This window comes from Humulus lupulus, chromosome 8 (assembly GCF_963169125.1).
Source record: "Humulus lupulus chromosome 8, drHumLupu1.1, whole genome shotgun sequence".
Taxonomy (NCBI): domain Eukaryota; kingdom Viridiplantae; phylum Streptophyta; class Magnoliopsida; order Rosales; family Cannabaceae; genus Humulus; species Humulus lupulus.
Window position 1 is genome coordinate 35,066,899 of NC_084800.1, and position 19,494 is coordinate 35,086,392.

Below are 19,494 nucleotides of genomic sequence, written 5' to 3' on the forward strand. Positions count from 1 at the left end.
CTAATATTTTTTTCAAAATTTTTTTTTGACATTTTTTATTTAAATATTTATTATTTATATGTATTTTTTAGAATATGAAATTTAAAAAAAAAACAAATGTAAGCCTAAGTTAAAAAAATATGTAATATATATTAATTTTTAATAAAAATATATAATATATATTAATTTATAATAAAAATAGGGTGTACTAATATAATGATCCTAAAAATATTTTTGTTACTGTAATTATTCTTAGTTTCAAGGTCTGATTGTAATATTAAAGAAAATTATAGGCTTCAGTATAATATCTATTTTCTGCGTGAAGATGGAGATTGATTAGAGAAACTATTTTCCGGAAGTAGCAGAGAGACCCCTTTTTGGCCTTTGCCTGTTTGTTTGCCACTATTTCTCTTTCTCTCTCTAATCGATCGCATGGTGAAGAAGCTTCAGAGATCGTTAACCTAAATTTTTCCAGTGACTTTATCTCCATCTCTCTCTATTTGGATCCAGTTAGTCTTTTTCAGAGCTTATAGAAGAACCCGAAAGGGAGAACGAGTAAACCCTAGAATTTTTCTTTGGTTTTAACAGGATTCTTATTAGGGAGCTTAGATTTTGTGGGCATTCGGCTATGATTGTTTGATTTCTTGGCGTAGAAAAATATTGATTCCGTAGATGTACATAAAGATGTGCTTTGTAGTTTGAATTGGGGAATTTAATTTTTCTCTTTCTTTTTTCTTGAAATTAGTGGCTTCTGAAAGTTTGGATTAGCTGGATCGGGAAATGGAATTTGCTTGACATTTAGGGTTTTGAGAATTTGCGGGGTTGGATTTTTGGTGATTTGGTTCGATTGGGATTGGGGAATCTGTTTGGACGAGCTGTTGTTATGAATATCTTTCGGGGTTAAATTCCGTTGTTTCGTTTATTGAAAATGCTTTTACTGGGTTAGGAACTGGAATAGCTCTGAGTACATATATATGTATTGGAGCTCTTTTTTGACAAAGGTCTTTGGATTGACTCATGTGCTATAGGTTTTGGTTTTTGCATCATCGATTTGGCTTGAACTATAGCTTATTGTAACGAAAGGTGGGTTTTGTGGTTGAGAGAACAGAGAATAGGTTAGTCAACTGTAGTAGGATTATTGTTTGCAAGAAGGTTTTGCAAAATGAGCTTAGAAAATGAAGACCTACACTTACCAGATCAGCCTCCTACTGAAATGATAGATGAAATTCAAAAGTAATTTGCTTGTTTTATGCATTTTTTTTTATTTTATATTTTGGTGGTTGGCTTAGTTTGTAGATAATTGGATATCAATATTGAATATTTTGTTTTTGGTGCTTGAATATTCCAGGAAGTTAAAGATCTCATACACGAGAGATTTTCTGTTGTCCTTAAGTGATTTAGATGTTTGCAAGAAGTTACCAAGTGGGTTCGACCGGTCACTTTTAAGGTAAGATCTCTCTTCTAGTGATTTGTAATCTCCATATGCTTAGATTGTTTTCCTTCATGTAGTTTGGATTGGGTGTTGTATGGTTTTGGCTCTTTTTTTTTTTATTGGTTGGTGAACCAAGTTATACCTTGCGGTCCAAATGCGTGTCCTCTGTCAGTGAATTGGAGGATGCTTCCCTTGACCGGCAAAGAACTGCTGGTGGACTATCACTGAATAGTTTCAGGCGTAATGAGTATGGGTCATCCCCACCCACTAGAGGTGATTCAACTGGCTATAATCGGGGAGTTCAGGGAAGATGGGAAAGTCGTTCCTCTGGACGAAGTGACAAAGATGGTGACTCACAATCTGATTGGGATTCAGGTGAAATTTAAATTAATTAATTTGTATTTACAGTGATAGAATTCTTCCATGCGCATGTGCACTATTTCAAGATAATTATCTACGCGTCTTAAGTTCTTAATTATTCCTATAAAAGTTCCTCATAGGTTTTTTTGGTATTAGAGATATTTGCCTGTAATGCTACATTTGGTGGTCAGTGTATTGTTATTGTGCTTAGAATTACAACAATACAACCAAGAAAGGTTTTAGCTGTTTTAAAGAATCATGTGTTAATTTTGGTTGCCAACTTAAATCCGGTCGAGTGAGCTGTTGACATTTGATAAAATATTAACCAACTATGCTAGAGTGTTGCTTTTTGTCCTTTTATTTATCTGTTTATTAATGTGAAAGAAAAAGGCTAGAGTTTTAATTGTGATCATTGTTCTATGTACTATGCTTATGCTGTAACTACCAGTTAAATAAAATATAATACTTTTTGTAGCATAAGTAATATTTTAAAAGGCTCAGAAAGGTACCAAGGTGTAATGCATAAGGCACTTGTGCTCCTCTACGTAGACTTAGTAACAGTAACTAAATAAAACTTGTGATAATTTAACATTTCTTAATTGTAGCGTGTTATTCTTTTCCGCACTTGTACTATTTTTACCCATTAAAACAAGTTTAATTTCTTATCCCCACCCCCACAAAAAAAAAAAAACTGTGAATTTGTGAAGTCTACAGTCTTTAAGAAGTTTGAATAGTGTAAGAAACCATAACTAGCTTGAGTTAAAAAATTATAGGGATAGAATATAGTGATACTTGTGGGCCTTTAACCTCTCCAAACCCCAACACAGCCACTTCTATAGTTGCTGCCTATTTTTTTTTTCTAAAGTAAATTGATCCCATGACTTATTTTTGGTGTAGAATGAAATAAGATAGATATGCACATAACAATGCCCAATTTTGATTGGGGCATACATGTAAAGCTCATGCCTCATAAGCCCTTAGGAAAAAATTCCATATGGCGTGCCCCTTATAGATTTGAGGCTTAAGCCTCTCCTTGCACATTTGAGGTACGCCTCAAGGCTAGCCTGAATAATGGCATTTAGAAAACAATGAACATAAGGCTTCTCACTTTCATTATTGTGTGGTATAATAACTAGTAGTATATTATTGTGATTTGGAAGTGATTGATTTGATAAAATTAACTTTGTACTGTTTCTATAGGGCAATTGATCCATGAAATTTTATGCTCAATCTGTTGCATTTATCTTATTGTTACGTAGAATCTGGAAAGCGATACGGCAACCAATCCAGGCGGCCGTGGCAGGTACCTGAGCATGATGGACTTCTAGGAAGTGGTTCCTTTCCAAGACCATCTGGATATGCTGCAGGAGCATCAGCACCCAAGGTTAGACAGAATGAAAGCTACCAGCATAACAGAACTACTGAACCATACCAACCTCCCCGTCCGTACAAGGTTTGTTTACTATTCGTGACTTAAATTTGTTAGAAAATTCTGACAAGGAAGTTTTCCAATTTCAAACTATTATTGCTCTTGCTATTGATTATTTTGTTTATATTTTTCAATTTCTTAGTCTGTTTGAATCTTTTTTTTATTCCGAATAGTCAACCACGGTGTCATTCATGACAAATAGTAACTTTTGATCTAATTATCTTCAGGCTGTACCTCACTTGCGTAGGGAGGGTAATGACTCATTGAATGATGAAACATTTGGTTCTTCTGACTCTACAAGTGAAGATAGAGCAGAAGAGGAAAGAAAGAGAAGAGGTATATGTTCTTTGATCCTAGAGTTTTCCTGTAAACATCAGTTTCATGTACTTTTCCATTTGGCCCTTAATAGTTTTGCCCCCAATTGAAGTTGAATTTGACATGTTACAACTTATCCCTCAGCTTCTTTTGAAATAATGAGGAAGGAACAACATAAATCATTGCAAGAGAAACAAAAGTTTAATATAGATAAGAGTAGAGTTGATTTTGACATTTCTACCCTGCGGGAGGAATCCAAAGAAGAGAGGAAAAGCAGTGGATCAGATGAGGTTGCAATACCTCTGGGTTCAGATAATGATTCTGAAAAATCATCTGTTCTTTCACAAACTCCTGCATCCAGACCACTTGTGCCCCCAGGTTTTAAGAGTACAGTTATAGATAAAAGTCTCGGATCAAAATCTAACCATGCCCATGCAGCAGTGGTAAGTTGTGAATCTGTAAGTTGGTAGTCATGGATGTTTCTTTTTGTTTCAAATGTTTATTGAAAATACTACTGCCTTTTAGTTTTTGCTTCTTATACATAGTTGAAATATTCTGCAAATCTGGTTTGTTGTCTTGAAATTATTAGGAAGTGAATTCTTGTAGGCCTTAGATTTGTAAGGAGTCGTGCTGCTATTTTTTCTGACATTATATATTAGATGATTGATTCATATGCATATATGTGTGTGCGTGCATCTTTTTACATGTCATCAAGGATATTGATTCTGGCAATCTTTTTGAACCATAAGAAATTTGGAAAGGCATCCATGAGGGTAGATTGAGTGGTCTGTCTTGTTGTTTGTTTATGGGTTTGATTGCTCAGCAGACCTACTCATAATATGCTAGAAGTTCCTGACTGCCAACTCCCAAAGATTGTGGGGCTTGTAATCAACCAATGTTAAATGAGATAATAGCATTAGGACGGTCACTCGTTGGAGTTTTTGGCTCTTGTATGTGGCGTTGGGTTTGTTATAAAAAAATCATTATTCTTTTTTACAATTAAATCTTTCTTTTGCTTCCTGTCATATCTCTGTAGTTTGGAAATTCTGAACGCGAGGATAGTCTTTTGCGTGGCAAAAGCAACTCTTCTGCTAATGCAGCTTCTAATGACCAACAGGAGAAACAGATAGTTAAAGAAATTGGTTCGAGGAAGCAGCAATATGAAAGTATAAGCAATCGTGGCTCAATTGATAATCATAGTGGAAAGGATCTAGACTTATCATCTGCTCTAGATGTTTCAGATAAATCATTTGGCACTGATAGCATACTGTACAACAAAACTAATATTACACAAGCCTTTGAAGATTCAACAATTAGCGAGCCTGTAGAGCTTAATGCTGAGAAGGTAACTGTGCCTTCAATTTTGGGCGAGTCTAGTCAGAATCCTTCTACTTCAATCCTGGATAAGCTTTTCGGCAGTGCATTAACGTTAAGTGTTGCTGGCTCTTCTAGTTCCCTTGAGGTATTTGCAATATTTAATGGCATTCTTTATATCCATTGTATTTCCACTTTTTCTTAGCTTGTGAAATTTCTATGATATTTTAATAAATCCTGTTTTATCAAAGGACCCACAATTTCAATGGTGGTAGTTTATTTTAAATTGGTCTGAATTTTATTTCTCGCATCCATTGTCTCTGATATATGAATTGTCTTCACGTATTAGGTTCTTAAACATTTTCCAAAACACCCATAGATAAAGTGTGAAATTGAATTTTCCATTTTGGTGCTACATATTCGGTTTTCTAGTTTGCATTTCCATTGATTTGAAGAATCATTTTATTGGATTATTTACAATTGAAAATCCTACTTAATTTTGCCTTATTCATTGCTTTTTCTTGTGTAATATTTTTAGAATTCATATTTTTGATACGCATCAAATATGTGTAGATATATATGTATATATATATGTATACCCATTTTTTTATTTGGTTTAGGAAAGCATTCAAAGATATTTGAGATTGACTTGTGTCTTTTGCTTCTATGGTACATCTCCGAATACTAGTTTGCTCATTGGTTTGAGATTGACCCGTGTTTTTTTGCTTCCATGGTAGCATCATGATAATTCAGTAGATGAGACACAGAGCCCAGACTCTGTACAATCTTCCAAGTTTGCTCATTGGTTTCATGAAGAAGGTTAGTTGCAATTAATGTTTGGGAGTCTAGTTTCAATGCCCTCTAACTTCAATTGTTTGTACATTGAGTAATTAAATATATCCTATATTCTTTCCAAATTATGCAGAAAGGAAACCTAGCAACAATCAGTCAACTGGACAGCCAAATAACTTGCTCTCATTGATAGTTGGCAGTGAAAAAGATGGATCCCGAGTATCTGGGAACACGAGTGACAATATTCTACCTAATCTTCCCTTCCAAAACTCTGAAATATCAGAGAAACTTATGACCTCAGATGTGGGATCTGCCACAGTCGGTAGTATCGATCAGTTGTACAAGAATAATAAATCACAGCCAGTTTCTGCAGTTCTTACGTGTGAAGATCTTGAACAGTCGATTCTGTCAGGAATTGGTGACAATAGTTCAATCATACAACCACCTGTTCAAAGCCGCAGGGACCCCGATGGGAAGACTAAGCAGCCAAAAGTTAATACTGATGATCTTGCATCCCAGCACCTCCTTTCATTATTACAAAAGGGGACTAGCCTGAAAGAAATGGAATCATCCTCCAATCTAGACAAGTCGTCTTCTGACAGTTTTTATGATGACAAAGACCCAAGTATTGGCAGTGCACTTCTCAATTCCAGAGAGGGTAAAGTCGAAAATGTTTCTGACTCAGCAAAGTCTTTAACTCTTGAAACACTATTTGGGTCTGCTTTTATGAAGGAGTTGCAATCAGTTGGAGCTCCAGTCTCCATCCAAAGGGGTCCAGTTGGATCTTTGAAAAATGATGTCTCTGATCCCCATAGACTTCCTTTTCCTGTTGTAGATAATTTCCTCCCATCTTCAAATGACATAGGATTTAGCACCACTGTTCATGATATCAGTGGTTTGACAGCAAATAAAAGGAAGCAAACCAAGTTCGATAACATTGAAGAGCAGTGGTTAAGCTTTGATAACTCCCAAGCGGAACAAAATACATCACATCTTCGTACTAACTTAGGGTCTAAGGTTGTTGGATTTAATGTGCCTGCTGGTGTTGCGCTTCCTGAAGAGGATAGCTTGATTACAGCGAGTGTTCCTCTGAATGTTGAAAACTTTATGCCGTCTGGGAATACAGTTAAAACTGAGATGCTCTCATCTGCAAATCCACAAGTCGACTTTGTTGAAAAGTTGGCATCCTTCAATTCCTCCTTTGGAGATGAAAGATCTATTAGGGGAGGTCAAGAACCACCTTTCCTTCGTGGTCCTTACGATAGGACAGAGTCCAGTAATCCTTACCAGAATCTTAATGTTCAACCATCTTTTCCTCAGCTCCATCAACAATTGAATAACATGGGGCCTTTGTTCCATCATTTAGATTCACATCCTGTTAATGTTGGTTCCCAGATGAAGTTTATGGGTCCAGAAGCTGCCACTCATCATGATCCTGCGCCAAATCACCAAATTCCTGTGAATATGCTTCGTCCTTCTTTCCATCACTCTGGCCCTGGACTATCTGGGTTTGATCAACCCATTCCTCACCCTCTGTTGCAGCAGATGCACATGGCAGGCAGTTTTTCACCTAACCTTCTGCAAGGATTACACAGGGGTCCATCACTGCCTACACATCCGAACCGAAGTGCTCCTATGCCTGCTCACCCAAACTTCGGTAGTGTTGGCATGCCACAACCAGGTAGAACCCGGGCAATGCTAATTTTGTGTTCACTTGCTGATTCTATTGTCACCTTTTCCTTCTAAAGTTTCTTTTAAATGATCAAGTTGTGCTTTCAAAGATGAGGCTGTTGATAAGTTGTGTGTCTAAGCTCTTGTTTTTGTCATTGTTGTACTCTACAGCACCTGATATTGGCAGTGGAAGCAACCATCCAGAGGCATTTCAAAGGCTTATCGAAATGGAGCTCAGGTCAAATTCAAAGCAGATTCATCCCTTTGCTACAGGTGGTGGGGGTCCTGGTCCTGGTCCTGGTGGACACAGTCACGGGATGTATGGTCATGAGCTGGACATGGGTTTTGGGTTTAGATAGTAGATATAAACGCCTGTGTACATCACTGTATTCATTGTCTTTTGCTCAGATCTGCAACTCTCATCGTGGAAAATGGTCTTTCTTTATCCTTCCCTTTTTCCTCCATTCCCTCTTATTCTCACCTTTCATTCCCTCTTATTCTCACCTTTCATTCCCTCTTATTCTCACCTTTCCTTTTGGTTGGGATGGAGAAAAGATAAATGGTGTTTCACTTTTAGCAGGACTGGACGGCGTCAGTGTATGAATTTTTCTTGCAATTGCCATTTACTTGAATGCCTAGCTTTTGAAACCCAAATGATTTTATATGTGCACGAATAATCATTCATACACAACCGCTGGGATCATAATTATGTATATAGGAATGTTATTTATTGTATTTGCCAAAAATTATTATATTTTTATACCAAAAAATTCATAAAGTAGCTTAATGGTCCAAGTTCGAAATTGTGCTGATCTATTTTAATAATTGAAGAGTTAAATTTAGTGGATAGAAGGTCTTCAATTTTTTTGTTCATTTATTGAAGTGTATATAATGATAACAGCGTTTTGCACAAAGAATCGATTCTCAATCTATTAAAATAATTGGCTATTGATTGATTAGTGAGAACCAATAGCCAGTCCATGAACATGCAACACAAACCGTCTTTTTCGGCATATAAAAATAATAGGTAAATAAACAGCGAAAGTATTGTGCTAAGGCTGTAAATATTATCTTTGACATGTTGGTAAAGGAAATTAAATTTTGGCTCCTTTAATTTAAACTCAATAAAAATTTAACTTAGTTTCCAAGAAAATTAAAAAGAATTATTTATTATTTTAAATAGTAAAACAACACCTTGTGTTTTTAATCAAAAGAAAATTTTGATTGACGGAAATTATTATTTATTTTTTATTAACTTGCAATAATGAACATTTTCTTTCCATTTTGTTTACCATAGTAAGCAGATTATTTATTAGGTACCCCTCCAAATCTAAGAAACAGAATCAGAGAAACTTTTCTTAATTTTCAAATAAGTTTCCAGTTACCAAAGAAATGAAAATGGGTATATAAATGTGAATTTATACATATATATTTATTATTGTTAATTTTTTTTTGCAATTATATACATAATTATATTTATAACTATTTGGAAGAGAATTTTAAAGAGGAAATTACATTTTATATGAGATTTTTAATAGTGTGCAAAAATATGGCTTTTTTCTATGGCTTTTTTTAAGAATTTTCACTTTTATGAGTTTATTTTCCCATATTTTTGTATAAAAGTTGGTTTATGCCATAATTTTACTCTTAATCAAATTTGGAAATGTATGTTTGTAATTTGATTATTATTTTTTTAGGTTATTTGTTTTTTATATTGTTTTTATATTAAATTTTTCTTTGGTTGTTTTGCAAATTTTTTTTTTGTAATTTGAATTGTTTTTAAAATTATTATTTATTTATTATAAACATGTTTTTTTTTAAGATTGTACGTTTTTTTTTTCAAATCCTGGGTAGGGTAATCAGTTACTTGATTGATCTTAAAAAAAAATCCTAGAGCTAGGTTAAATAACATGCACTAGGAGGGGTAACCAGTTATCCTGAGATGAGTAACTTTCTGCCATAAGAGGGGTGACGAGTTACTCATATTAAATATGAAAAGAAACATCAAATTTGAAGGAAAAAATGGAAGAACACTTCATTAAAAAAGGAAGAAGAAGTAACTATAATTTTAGTAACATAAAAAACTAGTTACCATAAAGAAACCATGAATATACACACACCAGAACGTGAAAGTAACCAGTTACCCTCAGAAATATACACACAAAGAATGTGAAGGTAACCAGTTACCCATTCACGTTTTCATATTTTTATTAGTTTTCTTTCCAAATTTTGGTATTCCTATAAGTGTTACAGTAAAAAGAAAATGCTGAAAAAATTGATTTGAATTTTTTTTTACATATAGTAGAAAAAACTATAAAAAAATTACAATAATAAAAGATAATAAATAAAAAAAATAGTAGAATAATTATGTAATGTTAAAATATACGTGTGAAAAAAATGAAAAAAAAAAGAAATAGAATGAGAAAAGAATAAGTACAAAAATGAAAAAAAAAACAAAAGAAATGATGAATGAAAAAAAATAGATGAATAAATAAGAATGAAAAGAAGAAGACGAAAAATAATGGAAAAATGAAAAGAAAAAAAAATATGAATGAAAAAATTGGTAGAAAAAAAAGCTCATATGTGTGAAAAAAGAAAAAAAAAATGAAAGGAGAAAATAATAAATACAAAAATAAAGAAAAAATAGAATGAAAAGAAACTAAAAAAATATGAAAAAAAAATTACAAATGAAAGAAAAAAATAGATAAATAAATAAAAATGAAAAAAAGAAGAAGAAGAATGAAAAAATGGAAAGAAAAAAATTTGTAGAAAAAAAAAATGAAAAAATGGAAGAAAAAACAAGTAAGGAAAAAAAAAAAAAATTGATGGAAAAAAAATTTACCAAAATTAAAGAAAACATACCGCCTCGTCCCGGACCATCGCAAGAAAAACTATAACCAAAATCATTTTTATCTGGCATTAACTTGGAACCACGTGCATCTAAAGCCCCTTTTACTAAGATCAATGTAGTTGTATGTAAACCTAGAGCAATAGCATGATGAACCAAGAAGTCCCCAGGTCCTATTGTTAAGAATAGTGAATTACTATTTTCATTAACAGCATTTAACCAACCAAGCATGATAAAAAAAATGTGACATTTTCATATTTTAGTTAGCTACTAATTGTGTTTTTCATACTTTAACTTTTTCTTTAATAATTTTCTCATACAAATTAAGAAAAAGTATATCTCCCATATATTTGCACATGGTATAAAAGCCATATTTTTTAAAAATTCTCAATTTTAAATACGATGTATGTCCATTGTACAGCAACTTCAAGATGAAAGTAATCCCAGGTGGACACACAACATCAAAGACCCAAAAATTATTTTTATTTTTGTATTTTTTTTCTGACTTAATGCAATCCACACAGAACAACTTCTGATGTCACTCACTTACAGTAGCAAAACATTAAAGCAAATACTACAAATTATAAACAGTCAAACACTAAATTCCTCTCAAACTCCATACAAGATAGCCTCTGAAACAAAACAAAACTAGAAGTTAACTTGTACTCTCTAAATACTAACCCCTAAATTCCTTCTTCAAATAAAATGAAGGTGAGATCTTGACAAGCTTTCACTTCAGAGAGACGTGGGACTAAGACTAATTTTCCACGTGGTCATCTATGCATTTAGACAATATATACATAGTGCCAATAGACAATTGTTATCAAACTCTCACCGGCAGATAAAACTTATAGAATGACACCATTATCGTATATTGATATGGATGAGAAGTTGTTTGGGCAGGCAGATGACATCATCACCTTCTCCTCGTTGAGATTATTGGATGAAAGGAACTTATACTGCATTTAATTCATAAGTAATGAGAAACCCCAAAAGTTTTATAATAAATTTATACCACAATAACATCAAAGCTATAATCTAGCCAAGGGTGAGAAACATGAAATATGCCAAAAAAAAAAAAGGCATACCCCAATCACAGAACATTTAAAGTTTGATGGCATATTATCGAACAATGGTAACTATGTATACATATGTGGTTTGACAATGAAGTGAAATTGAAAAAAGCTAGAATCAGCAAGAAGTAAGATGTGTAGTCGACATATTAGCTTATTACACCTTAAGAGTGAACTATTAGTGCGAAGAAGAAAAACTTACAAGTTCTAACACTGGACTTTTTAAATTATTTGATAGATTATTTATCGCCTGGAGAAAAAAAAGAGAATTAGTTGGATAGAAAGACCTGAAAATTCTATTTTTTATTAAAAAATGAATTTAAAAGAACAGCATAACCAGAATTAAAAAGAAAAAGAAATACTGCTTCAAAATTTATGGGATCCATTTGTCTCAGTCTCTGAGAGTGGCCACCAACTGCATAAGGGTCAAAGACATTGCCAATGAAATTATAAAATTGACAAAGATCTGGCTCTGGCACAACTGCAATCATTAGTTGAAGTTAGTTACCAATTAAAGTTCTAAAACTTTCAATAAATGAGTGAACGATAACAAGTAAAAGTAGAATTTATCTTCTCTAGATTGAAAAATTCATCCTCTCTAGATTGAAAATTCCCCATAAAAAATCATAGCTAATGAATTAGTTGATAAGTATAAAAGAAAATATTTTATTTTGGTAGGATCAGTTACCTTTTATTCCCTGTGAGTAGTAGGCCCCATGATTATTTATTTCACTAGATGACATACTTATTAGAGAGCTTTCAATTTCAGTAATATCATAGCGACTGTTATTCGCAACTGCATATATATATATTTAGATGAGACTAATTATTGGGAAAATAGTATATATAGCATAAATAATAGATGTCCACATAACAAAATTTTCTAAAACTTTTGATCTCATACAAATATACATAATAGTAATGGCATAAGAAGTTTATACTTGATTAGGAAATCATTATCAAATGATTCAATTAAGATCTCATCAACTGAATGATGGGCACTAACACGGTAGATAATAGAATCAATCTATAAAATTTAGTGACTAATTTGTCAAATAGTACGTATTACTACACAATTGTCTAGAAATAATCCTTATCTACAATGTTCTTTTTGTAATTATTAGGAGACAAAGTTGGACGAGTATTATATAATTGAAGTTTTTTAAAGACAATCAAATCAAATTCTGATGCCACTGAAAGATACTACAAGAGAGAAATGCTCATATATGCACCTTAGAACAAGAATTTTGTACCTAACGTCTACGACAGGTATCAGAGAAATACGAAAATTGTTTTCAATAGTTTGGTCATATGCTTCCCAACCTAAACGTAGGTCTGAATATGATCTCTCTGTAGTTTTTACTACTTACTAGATAAAATATTAGTAAATGGATAGAAAATATCACAGGTGGAATGGTTCAAACAATGAAAGGGAAGCAACATAAGTTGAAAACATTTATAAAGAAATGATGTAATAATATTTAAATGAACTAAAGGACAAGTTCAGTTTCCAAAGTTTAGCAAGCATAGCTTGAAAGTAACTGCATGCAATGCATGTTATTCGTACTTATGATGTATCCTAGATACAAGCAAATGGAATATGCGTTTCCTTAATTTTATTTTTAAAATTTATTAATTATTTTTATTAAATTTATATTAATATCATATAAATTTTGAAATAAATATTATATTTTAATTAAATAATTTATTTAATTTTGTTTATGTTTGTTCTAGTTTTTGAATTTGGGAGTGACAACAAGAGATTATATATTATATGTTTAATGTAATATTAAATATTATATGTGGATTTTAAATTTAAGTTTATTGCTAGTTTGTTAAAAAAAGCAATTTGTTACTAATTCACAGTATATTATATTATATATTTAATATGTTATTATTAAATTAAATTTAAATTTTATTTAAGTTATAAAAAGTATGATTTTATTATTTTTAAATAATTATCATTGTAAAATATCTCAAAAATATCATATTTTAATTTGTTTAATTATTTATTATTTTAAAATAATTATCATGGTAAAATATCTCAAAAATATCTTATTTTAGTTTGTTTAATTATTTATTATTTTTAAATAATTATTATTGTAAAATATCTCAAAATATCCTATTTTAATTATTTATTTTATTTTATTTAAGTTTAGGTGTTTACAAACTATGGTTAAATATAAAAATATTCTGTTAAAATTAATCTTAAAAAAAAATAAAAACCCGTTAAAACTAAAAATTTCTGTTATATATATATAAATATAAATATAAATATAGAAAAGATATATGTGTTATAACTCGACTTCAACATGAAAGTATTTATCTTGACTACAAATTATATTTCTCAGCAGTAAAAGTAAATATATATATTTTTTACCTCTCATTGCCTCAGGATAATTTATTTCACTACTATAGCTGTAGCCACTGTTATTTGCAAATGCAGAGGAAAATAACCTCTCATCATCTGAAAAACAATTAAGTAAAAAAAACATTTATAGAAAAATGGAGAAACAAATTAAAATAGACTAAAAGACAAATTTAGTTTGCAAAGCTTAACAAGAAGAGCTTGAAACCTTTTTCCATTTGTGCAAAATTGATTGGCAGTACAGAACTACAGCTCCAAGGAGCCAATGGAGCACTGGTAATGGGATTTTCACATGTCGTTGGAGCCCCAATGACTGCAGTGACATGAGCAACATTTGGAGCTGAAATACAAACTTATTAGTAAAGGGTACTAAAAAAGAAGAAAGAACCAAAATAAATGTAAATATTCACACCATTATTAGGGGCTTTATGTGGGTAAGGATGAGCAGCCTTCTTCTTTGGTCGAGGAGGAGGTACAAGTTCGCTTTTCCCACTTTTTAGAATTTTTTGAAAGTACTTCTGTGCATGGCTACGTATCTGTCAAAAGTCATATTTCAGATTATACAAGAGCAAATTCATGTAATACAAATGTAGCTTACTCAATGTCAATCTGATGACAAGCTTACAAAAAAATAAGCATAGGATATTAACTTTGCTTTAAATTTTTCTAGTGAAACCACCGAGAACGATAAACTGAAAGATGGTAAAATTAATACCTGAATGATAGTTTTTGAACCAATGAATGCTTCAATCTTCTTCCAGTCACGATTAAATCTGAATAAGTATAAAAAAAACATACTAAAGCCTTAATCAGAGAATTTTAGTTTATTTATTTTTTATTGAGCATGATTCAAAATCTCCCAAACCACAATATTATATTATTTAATTTTTATTGTGCTTGATTCAGATTCTCCAAAACCACAGTATTAGATTATTTAATTTTTATAAGGCGTGATTTAAATTCTCCAAAAATACTAAATTGCTCTTTGAACCAGGGAGCCGAAATTCAAAAAGATTTCATCGAATGCAAACATACACATGCCCAAGAACATCTCTTTTCTTGCAAATTCATATGAAAATTCAAACTCGATATAATTCCATAGCAACAAATATTTATGAGCGAGAAAATCAAAACAATAAATTAAAAATCCCAAAACGAACACCAAAAAAAAAAAAGAAGAAAATCTCTTCTTTAATTTTCTTGCACAGAGTCCATTCATTTAAAAACAAATGCATAATTCAACAATCAATCAAACATTATTAGCAAGGCACACTTACAATTGAACACCTTCAACAAACTTTTCATGCTCCTGCTCCGTCCAGCTCTGCCTCGTCTTGGTAATCGTATAGGTTTTTCGGATCTTCTTATTAGGAGGGACCCCGAGCGACGTCGTATTAGCAGCAGCAGTAGCAGTGGACGACGGTGTGGAATTCGCCGGCAATGGCATCGAACTGGTCCCGGGCAAGCCCATACACATATTCACTGGTTCAAGGTAGTAAAACCCGTGAGGTGGGTTTCGATTCAGAGACACTACAGACTCTACTCAATAACTCAGTACCAAAACACACATCACAAAAAAAAAAAATTGTTTTCAATAAATATTTGTTTGGGAATGTTCTGACTTTGAAAATTAGTTTAAATATTTATTTTTTAAAATGTTTGTTACGGAATCCTCGTTTTATTTTCTAAAAATTCGGTTTAAAACTTGCCGCAAAATTCGAGTAAAGAGAGTATTATACCAGCTTAACAGAACTACCGAACCATACCATCCTCCCCGTCCGTACAAGGTCTGTTTATTGATTATTTTGTTTATATTTTTCAATTTCTTAATCTGTTTGAATCTTTTTTTTATTCTGAATAGTCAGCCACGGTGTCATTCATGACAAATAGTAACTTTCGATCTAATTATCTTCAGGCTGTACCTCACTTGCGTAGGGAGGGTAATGACTCATTGAATGATGAAACATTTGGTTCTTCTGACTCTACAAGTGAAGATAGAGCAGAAGAGGAAAGAAAGAGAAGAGGTATATGTTCTTTGATCCTAGAGTTTTCCTGTAAACATCAGTTTCATGTACTTTTCCATTTGGCCCTTAATAGTTTTGCCCCCAATTGAAGTTGAATTTGACATGTTACAACTTATCCCTCAGCTTCTTTTGAAATAATGAGGAAGGAACAACATAAATCATTGCAAGAGAAACAAAAGTTTAATATAGATAAGAGTAGAGTTGATTTTGACATTTCTACCCTGCGGGAGGAATCCAAAGAAGAGAGGAAAAGCAGTGGATCAGATGAGGTTTCAATACCTCTGGGTTCAGATAATGATTCTGAAAAATCATCTGTTCTTTCACAAACTCCTGCATCCAGACCACTTGTGCCTCCAGGTTTTAAGAGTACAGTTATAGATAAAAGTCTCGGATCAAAATATAACCATGCCCATGCAGCAGTGGTAAGTTGTGAATCTGTAAGTTGGTAGTCATGGATGTTTCCTTTTGTTTCAAATGTTTATTGAAAATACTACTGCCTTTTAGTTTTTGCTTCTTATACATAATTGAAATATTCTGCAAATCTGGTTTGTTGTCTTGAAATTATTAGGAAGTGAATTCTTGTAGGCCTTAGATTTGTAAGGAGTCGTGCTGCTATTTTTTCTGACATTATATATTAGATGATTGATTCATATGCATATATGTGTGTGCGTGAATCTTTTTACATGTCATTAAGGATACTGATTCCAATAATCTTTTTGAACCATAAGAAATTTGGAAAGGCATCCATGAGGGTAGATTGAGTGGTCTGTCTTGTTGTTTGTTTATGGGTTTGATTGCTCATCAGACCTACTCATAATATGCTAGAAGTTCCTGACTGCCAACTCCCAAAGATTGTGGGGCTTGTAATCAACCAATGTTAAATGAGATAATAGCATTAGGACGGTCCCTCGTTGGAATTTTTGGCTCTTGCATGTGGTGTTGAGTTTGTTATAAAAAAATCATTATTCTTTTTTACAATTAAATCTTTCTTTTGCTTCCTGTCATATCTCTGTAGGTTGGAAATTCTGAACGCGAGGATAGTCTTTTGCGTGGCAAAAGCAACTCTTCTGCTAATGCAACTTCTAATGACCAACAGGAGAAACAGATATTAAAGAAATTGGTTCGAGGAAGCAGCAATATGAAAGTATAAGCAATCGTGGCTCAATTGATAATCATAGTGGAAAGGGTCTAGACTTATCATCTGCTCTAGATGTTTCAGATAAATCATTTGGCACCGAGCCCAGACTCTGTACAATCTTCCAAGTTTGCTCATTGGTTTCATGAAGAAGGTTAGTTGCAATTAATGTTTGGGAGTCTAGTTTCAATGCCCTCTAACTTCAATTGTTTGTACATTGAGTAATTAAATATATCCTATATTCTTTCCAAATTATGCAGAAAGGAAACCTAGCAACAATCAGTCAACTGGACAGCCAAATAACTTGCTCTCATTGATAGTTGGCAGTGAAAAAGATGGATCCCGAGTATCTGGGAACACGAGTGACAATATTCTACCTAATCTTCCCTTCCAAAACTCTGAAATATCAGAGAAACTTATGACCTCAGATGTGGGATCTGCCACAGTCGGTAGTATCGATCAGTTGTACAAGAATAATAAATCACAGCCAGTTTCTGCAGTTCTTACGTGTGAAGATCTTGAACAGTCGATTCTGTCAGGAATTGGTGACAATAGTTCAATCATACAACCACCTGTTCAAAGCCGCAGGGACCCCGATGGGAAGACTAAGCAGCCAAAAGTTAATACTGATGATCTTGCATCCCAGCACCTCCTTTCATTATTACAAAAGGGGACTAGCCTGAAAGAAATGGAATCATCCTCCAATCTAGACAAGTCGTCTTCTGACAGTTTTTATGATGACAAAGACCCAAGTATTGGCAGTGCACTTCTCAATTCCAGAGAGGGTAAAGTCGAAAATGTTTCTGACTCAGCAAAGTCTTTAACTCTTGAAACACTATTTGGGTCTGCTTTTATGAAGGAGTTGCAATCAGTTGGAGCTCCAGTCTCCATCCAAAGGGGTCCAGTTGGATCTTTGAAAAATGATGTCTCTGATCCCCATAGACTTCCTTTTCCTGTTGTAGATAATTTCCTCCCATCTTCAAATGACATAGGATTTAGCACCACTGTTCATGATATCAGTGGTTTGACAGCAAATAAAAGGAAGCAAACCAAGTTCGATAACATTGAAGAGCAGTGGTTAAGCTTTGATAACTCCCAAGCGGAACAAAATACATCACATCTTCGTACTAACTTAGGGTCTAAGGTTGTTGGATTTAATGTGCCTGCTGGTGTTGCGCTTCCTGAAGAGGATAGCTTGATTACAGCGAGTGTTCCTCTGAATGTTGAAAACTTTATGCCGTCTGGGAATACAGTTAAAACTGAGATGCTCTCATCTGCAAATCCACAAGTCGACTTTGTTGAAAAGTTGGCATCCTTCAATTCCTCCTTTGGAGATGAAAGATCTATTAGGGGAGGTCAAGAACCACCTTTCCTTCGTGGTCCTTACGATAGGACAGAGTCCAGTAATCCTTACCAGAATCTTAATGTTCAACCATCTTTTCCTCAGCTCCATCAACAATTGAATAACATGGGGCCTTTGTTCCATCATTTAGATTCACATCCTGTTAATGTTGGTTCCCAGATGAAGTTTATGGGTCCAGAAGCTGCCACTCATCATGATCCTGCGCCAAATCACCAAATTCCTGTGAATATGCTTCGTCCTTCTTTCCATCACTCTGGCCCTGGACTATCTGGGTTTGATCAACCCATTCCTCACCCTCTGTTGCAGCAGATGCACATGGCAGGCAGTTTTCCACCTAACCTTCTGCAAGGATTACACAGGGGTCCATCACTGCCTACACATCCGAACCGAAGTGCTCCTATGCCTGCTCACCCAAACTTCGGTAGTGTTGGCATGCCACAACCAGGTAGAACCCGGGCAATGCTAATTTTGTGTTCACTTGCTGATTCTATTGTCACCTTTTCCTTCTAAAGTTTCTTTTAAATGATCAAGTTGTGCTTTCAAAGATGAGGCTGTTGATAAGTTGTGTGTCTAAGCTCTTGTTTTTGTCATTGTTGTACTCTACAGCACCTGATATTGGCAGTGGAGCAACCATCCAGAGGCATTTCAAAGGCTTATCGAAATGGAGTTCAGGTCAAATTCAAAGCAGATTCACCCCTTTGCTACAGGTGGTGGGGGTCCTGGTCCTGGTCCTGGTGGACACAGTCACGGGATGTATGGTCATGAGCTGGACATGGGTTTTGGGTTTAGATAGTAGATATAAACGCCTGTGTACATCACTGTATTCATTGTCTTTTGCTCAGATCTGCAACTCTCATCGTGGAAAATGGTCTTTCTTTGTCCTTCCCTTTTTCCTCCATTCCCTCTTATTCTCACCTTTCCTTTTGGTTGGGATGGAGAAAAGGTATAATGGTGTTTCACTTTAAGCAGGACTGGACGGCGTCAGTGTATGAATTTTTCTTGCAATTGCCATTTACTTGAATGCCTAGCTTTTGAAACCCAAATGATATTATATGTGCACGAATAATCATTCATACACAACCGCTGGAATCATAATTATGTATATAGGAATGTTATTTATTGTATTTGCCAAAAATTATTATATTTTTATACCAAAAAATTCCCAAAGTAGCTTAATAAGTTCGAAATTGTGCTGATCTATTTTAATAATTGAAGAGTTAAATTTAGTGGATAGAAGTTCTTCAATTTCTTTGTTCATTTATTGAAGTGTATATAATGATAACAGCGTTTTGCACAAAGAATCGGTTCTCAATCTGTTAAAATAATTGGCTATTGATTGATTCGTGAGAACCAATAGCCAGTCCATGAACATACAACACAAACCGTCTTTT

General features: G+C 33.5%; 3 protein-coding genes across 5 annotated transcripts; 2 read left to right on the forward strand and 1 right to left on the reverse strand.

Annotated features, from left to right (window-relative positions):
- Positions 1-296: 296 nt before the first annotated feature.
- On the forward strand, positions 297-7,946 carry LOC133796763 (uncharacterized). Of its 3 annotated transcripts, none has more exons than XM_062234411.1 (10): positions 297-1,212; positions 1,328-1,426; positions 1,548-1,786; positions 3,031-3,224; positions 3,428-3,536; positions 3,660-3,958; positions 4,552-4,977; positions 5,567-5,648; positions 5,755-7,302; positions 7,464-7,946. In XM_062234411.1, exons 1-10 carry the CDS (start codon positions 1,142-1,144, stop codon positions 7,649-7,651), a joined length of 3,255 nt encoding a protein of 1,084 aa, XP_062090395.1. In that variant the 5' UTR covers positions 297-1,141; the 3' UTR covers positions 7,652-7,946. The 3 variants fall into 3 exon arrangements, with proteins under 3 accessions (XP_062090395.1, XP_062090397.1, XP_062090396.1); XM_062234413.1 differs by having other exon boundaries at positions 298-1,212; positions 4,633-4,977; XM_062234412.1 differs by having other exon boundaries at positions 298-1,212; positions 1,584-1,786.
- Positions 7,947-10,388: 2,442 nt separating this feature from the next.
- On the reverse strand, positions 10,389-15,028 carry LOC133795258 (protein REVEILLE 3-like). Its single transcript, XM_062232713.1, has 9 exons — positions 14,859-15,028; positions 14,297-14,354; positions 13,994-14,117; positions 13,790-13,921; positions 13,594-13,680; positions 11,902-12,009; positions 11,576-11,694; positions 11,416-11,463; positions 10,389-11,099 (listed from the first exon to the last, which is right to left on the reverse strand). Exons 1-9 carry the CDS (start codon positions 15,026-15,028, stop codon positions 10,989-10,991), a joined length of 957 nt encoding a protein of 318 aa, XP_062088697.1. The 3' UTR covers positions 10,389-10,988.
- A 172-nt stretch (positions 15,029-15,200) lies between these two features.
- On the forward strand, positions 15,201-19,250 carry LOC133796764 (uncharacterized). The gene is made up of 6 exons (XM_062234414.1): positions 15,201-15,368; positions 15,497-15,605; positions 15,729-16,027; positions 16,621-16,894; positions 17,001-18,548; positions 18,710-19,250. Exons 4-6 carry the CDS (start codon positions 16,816-16,818, stop codon positions 19,066-19,068), a joined length of 1,986 nt encoding a protein of 661 aa, XP_062090398.1. The 5' UTR covers positions 15,201-15,368; positions 15,497-15,605; positions 15,729-16,027; positions 16,621-16,815; the 3' UTR covers positions 19,069-19,250.
- Positions 19,251-19,494: the final 244 nt, after the last annotated feature.

Coding starts and splice junctions, on each gene's coding strand:
- LOC133796764 (XM_062234414.1), top strand. CDS start 16,816: ATGTTTCAGATAAATCATTTGGCACCGAGCCCAGACTCTGTACAATCT. Junction 16,895..17,000: donor TCATTGGTTTCATGAAGAAG/GTTAGTTGCAAT, acceptor CAAATTATGCAG/AAAGGAAACCTAGCAACAAT. Junction 18,549..18,709: donor TGTTGGCATGCCACAACCAG/GTAGAACCCGGG, acceptor TGTACTCTACAG/CACCTGATATTGGCAGTGGA.
- LOC133796763 (XM_062234411.1), top strand. CDS start 1,142: ATGAGCTTAGAAAATGAAGACCTACACTTACCAGATCAGCCTCCTACT. Junction 1,427..1,547: donor TTCGACCGGTCACTTTTAAG/GTAAGATCTCTC, acceptor TGGTGAACCAAG/TTATACCTTGCGGTCCAAAT. Junction 3,225..3,427: donor AACCTCCCCGTCCGTACAAG/GTTTGTTTACTA, acceptor AATTATCTTCAG/GCTGTACCTCACTTGCGTAG.
- LOC133795258 (XM_062232713.1), bottom strand. CDS start 15,028: ATGCCATTGCCGGCGAATTCCACACCGTCGTCCACTGCTACTGCTGCT. Junction 11,695..11,901: donor CTACTCACAGGGAATAAAAG/GTAACTGATCCT, acceptor TAATGATTGCAG/TTGTGCCAGAGCCAGATCTT. Junction 11,100..11,415: donor AAAGTCCAGTGTTAGAACTT/GTAAGTTTTTCT, acceptor AATTAAATGCAG/TATAAGTTCCTTTCATCCAA.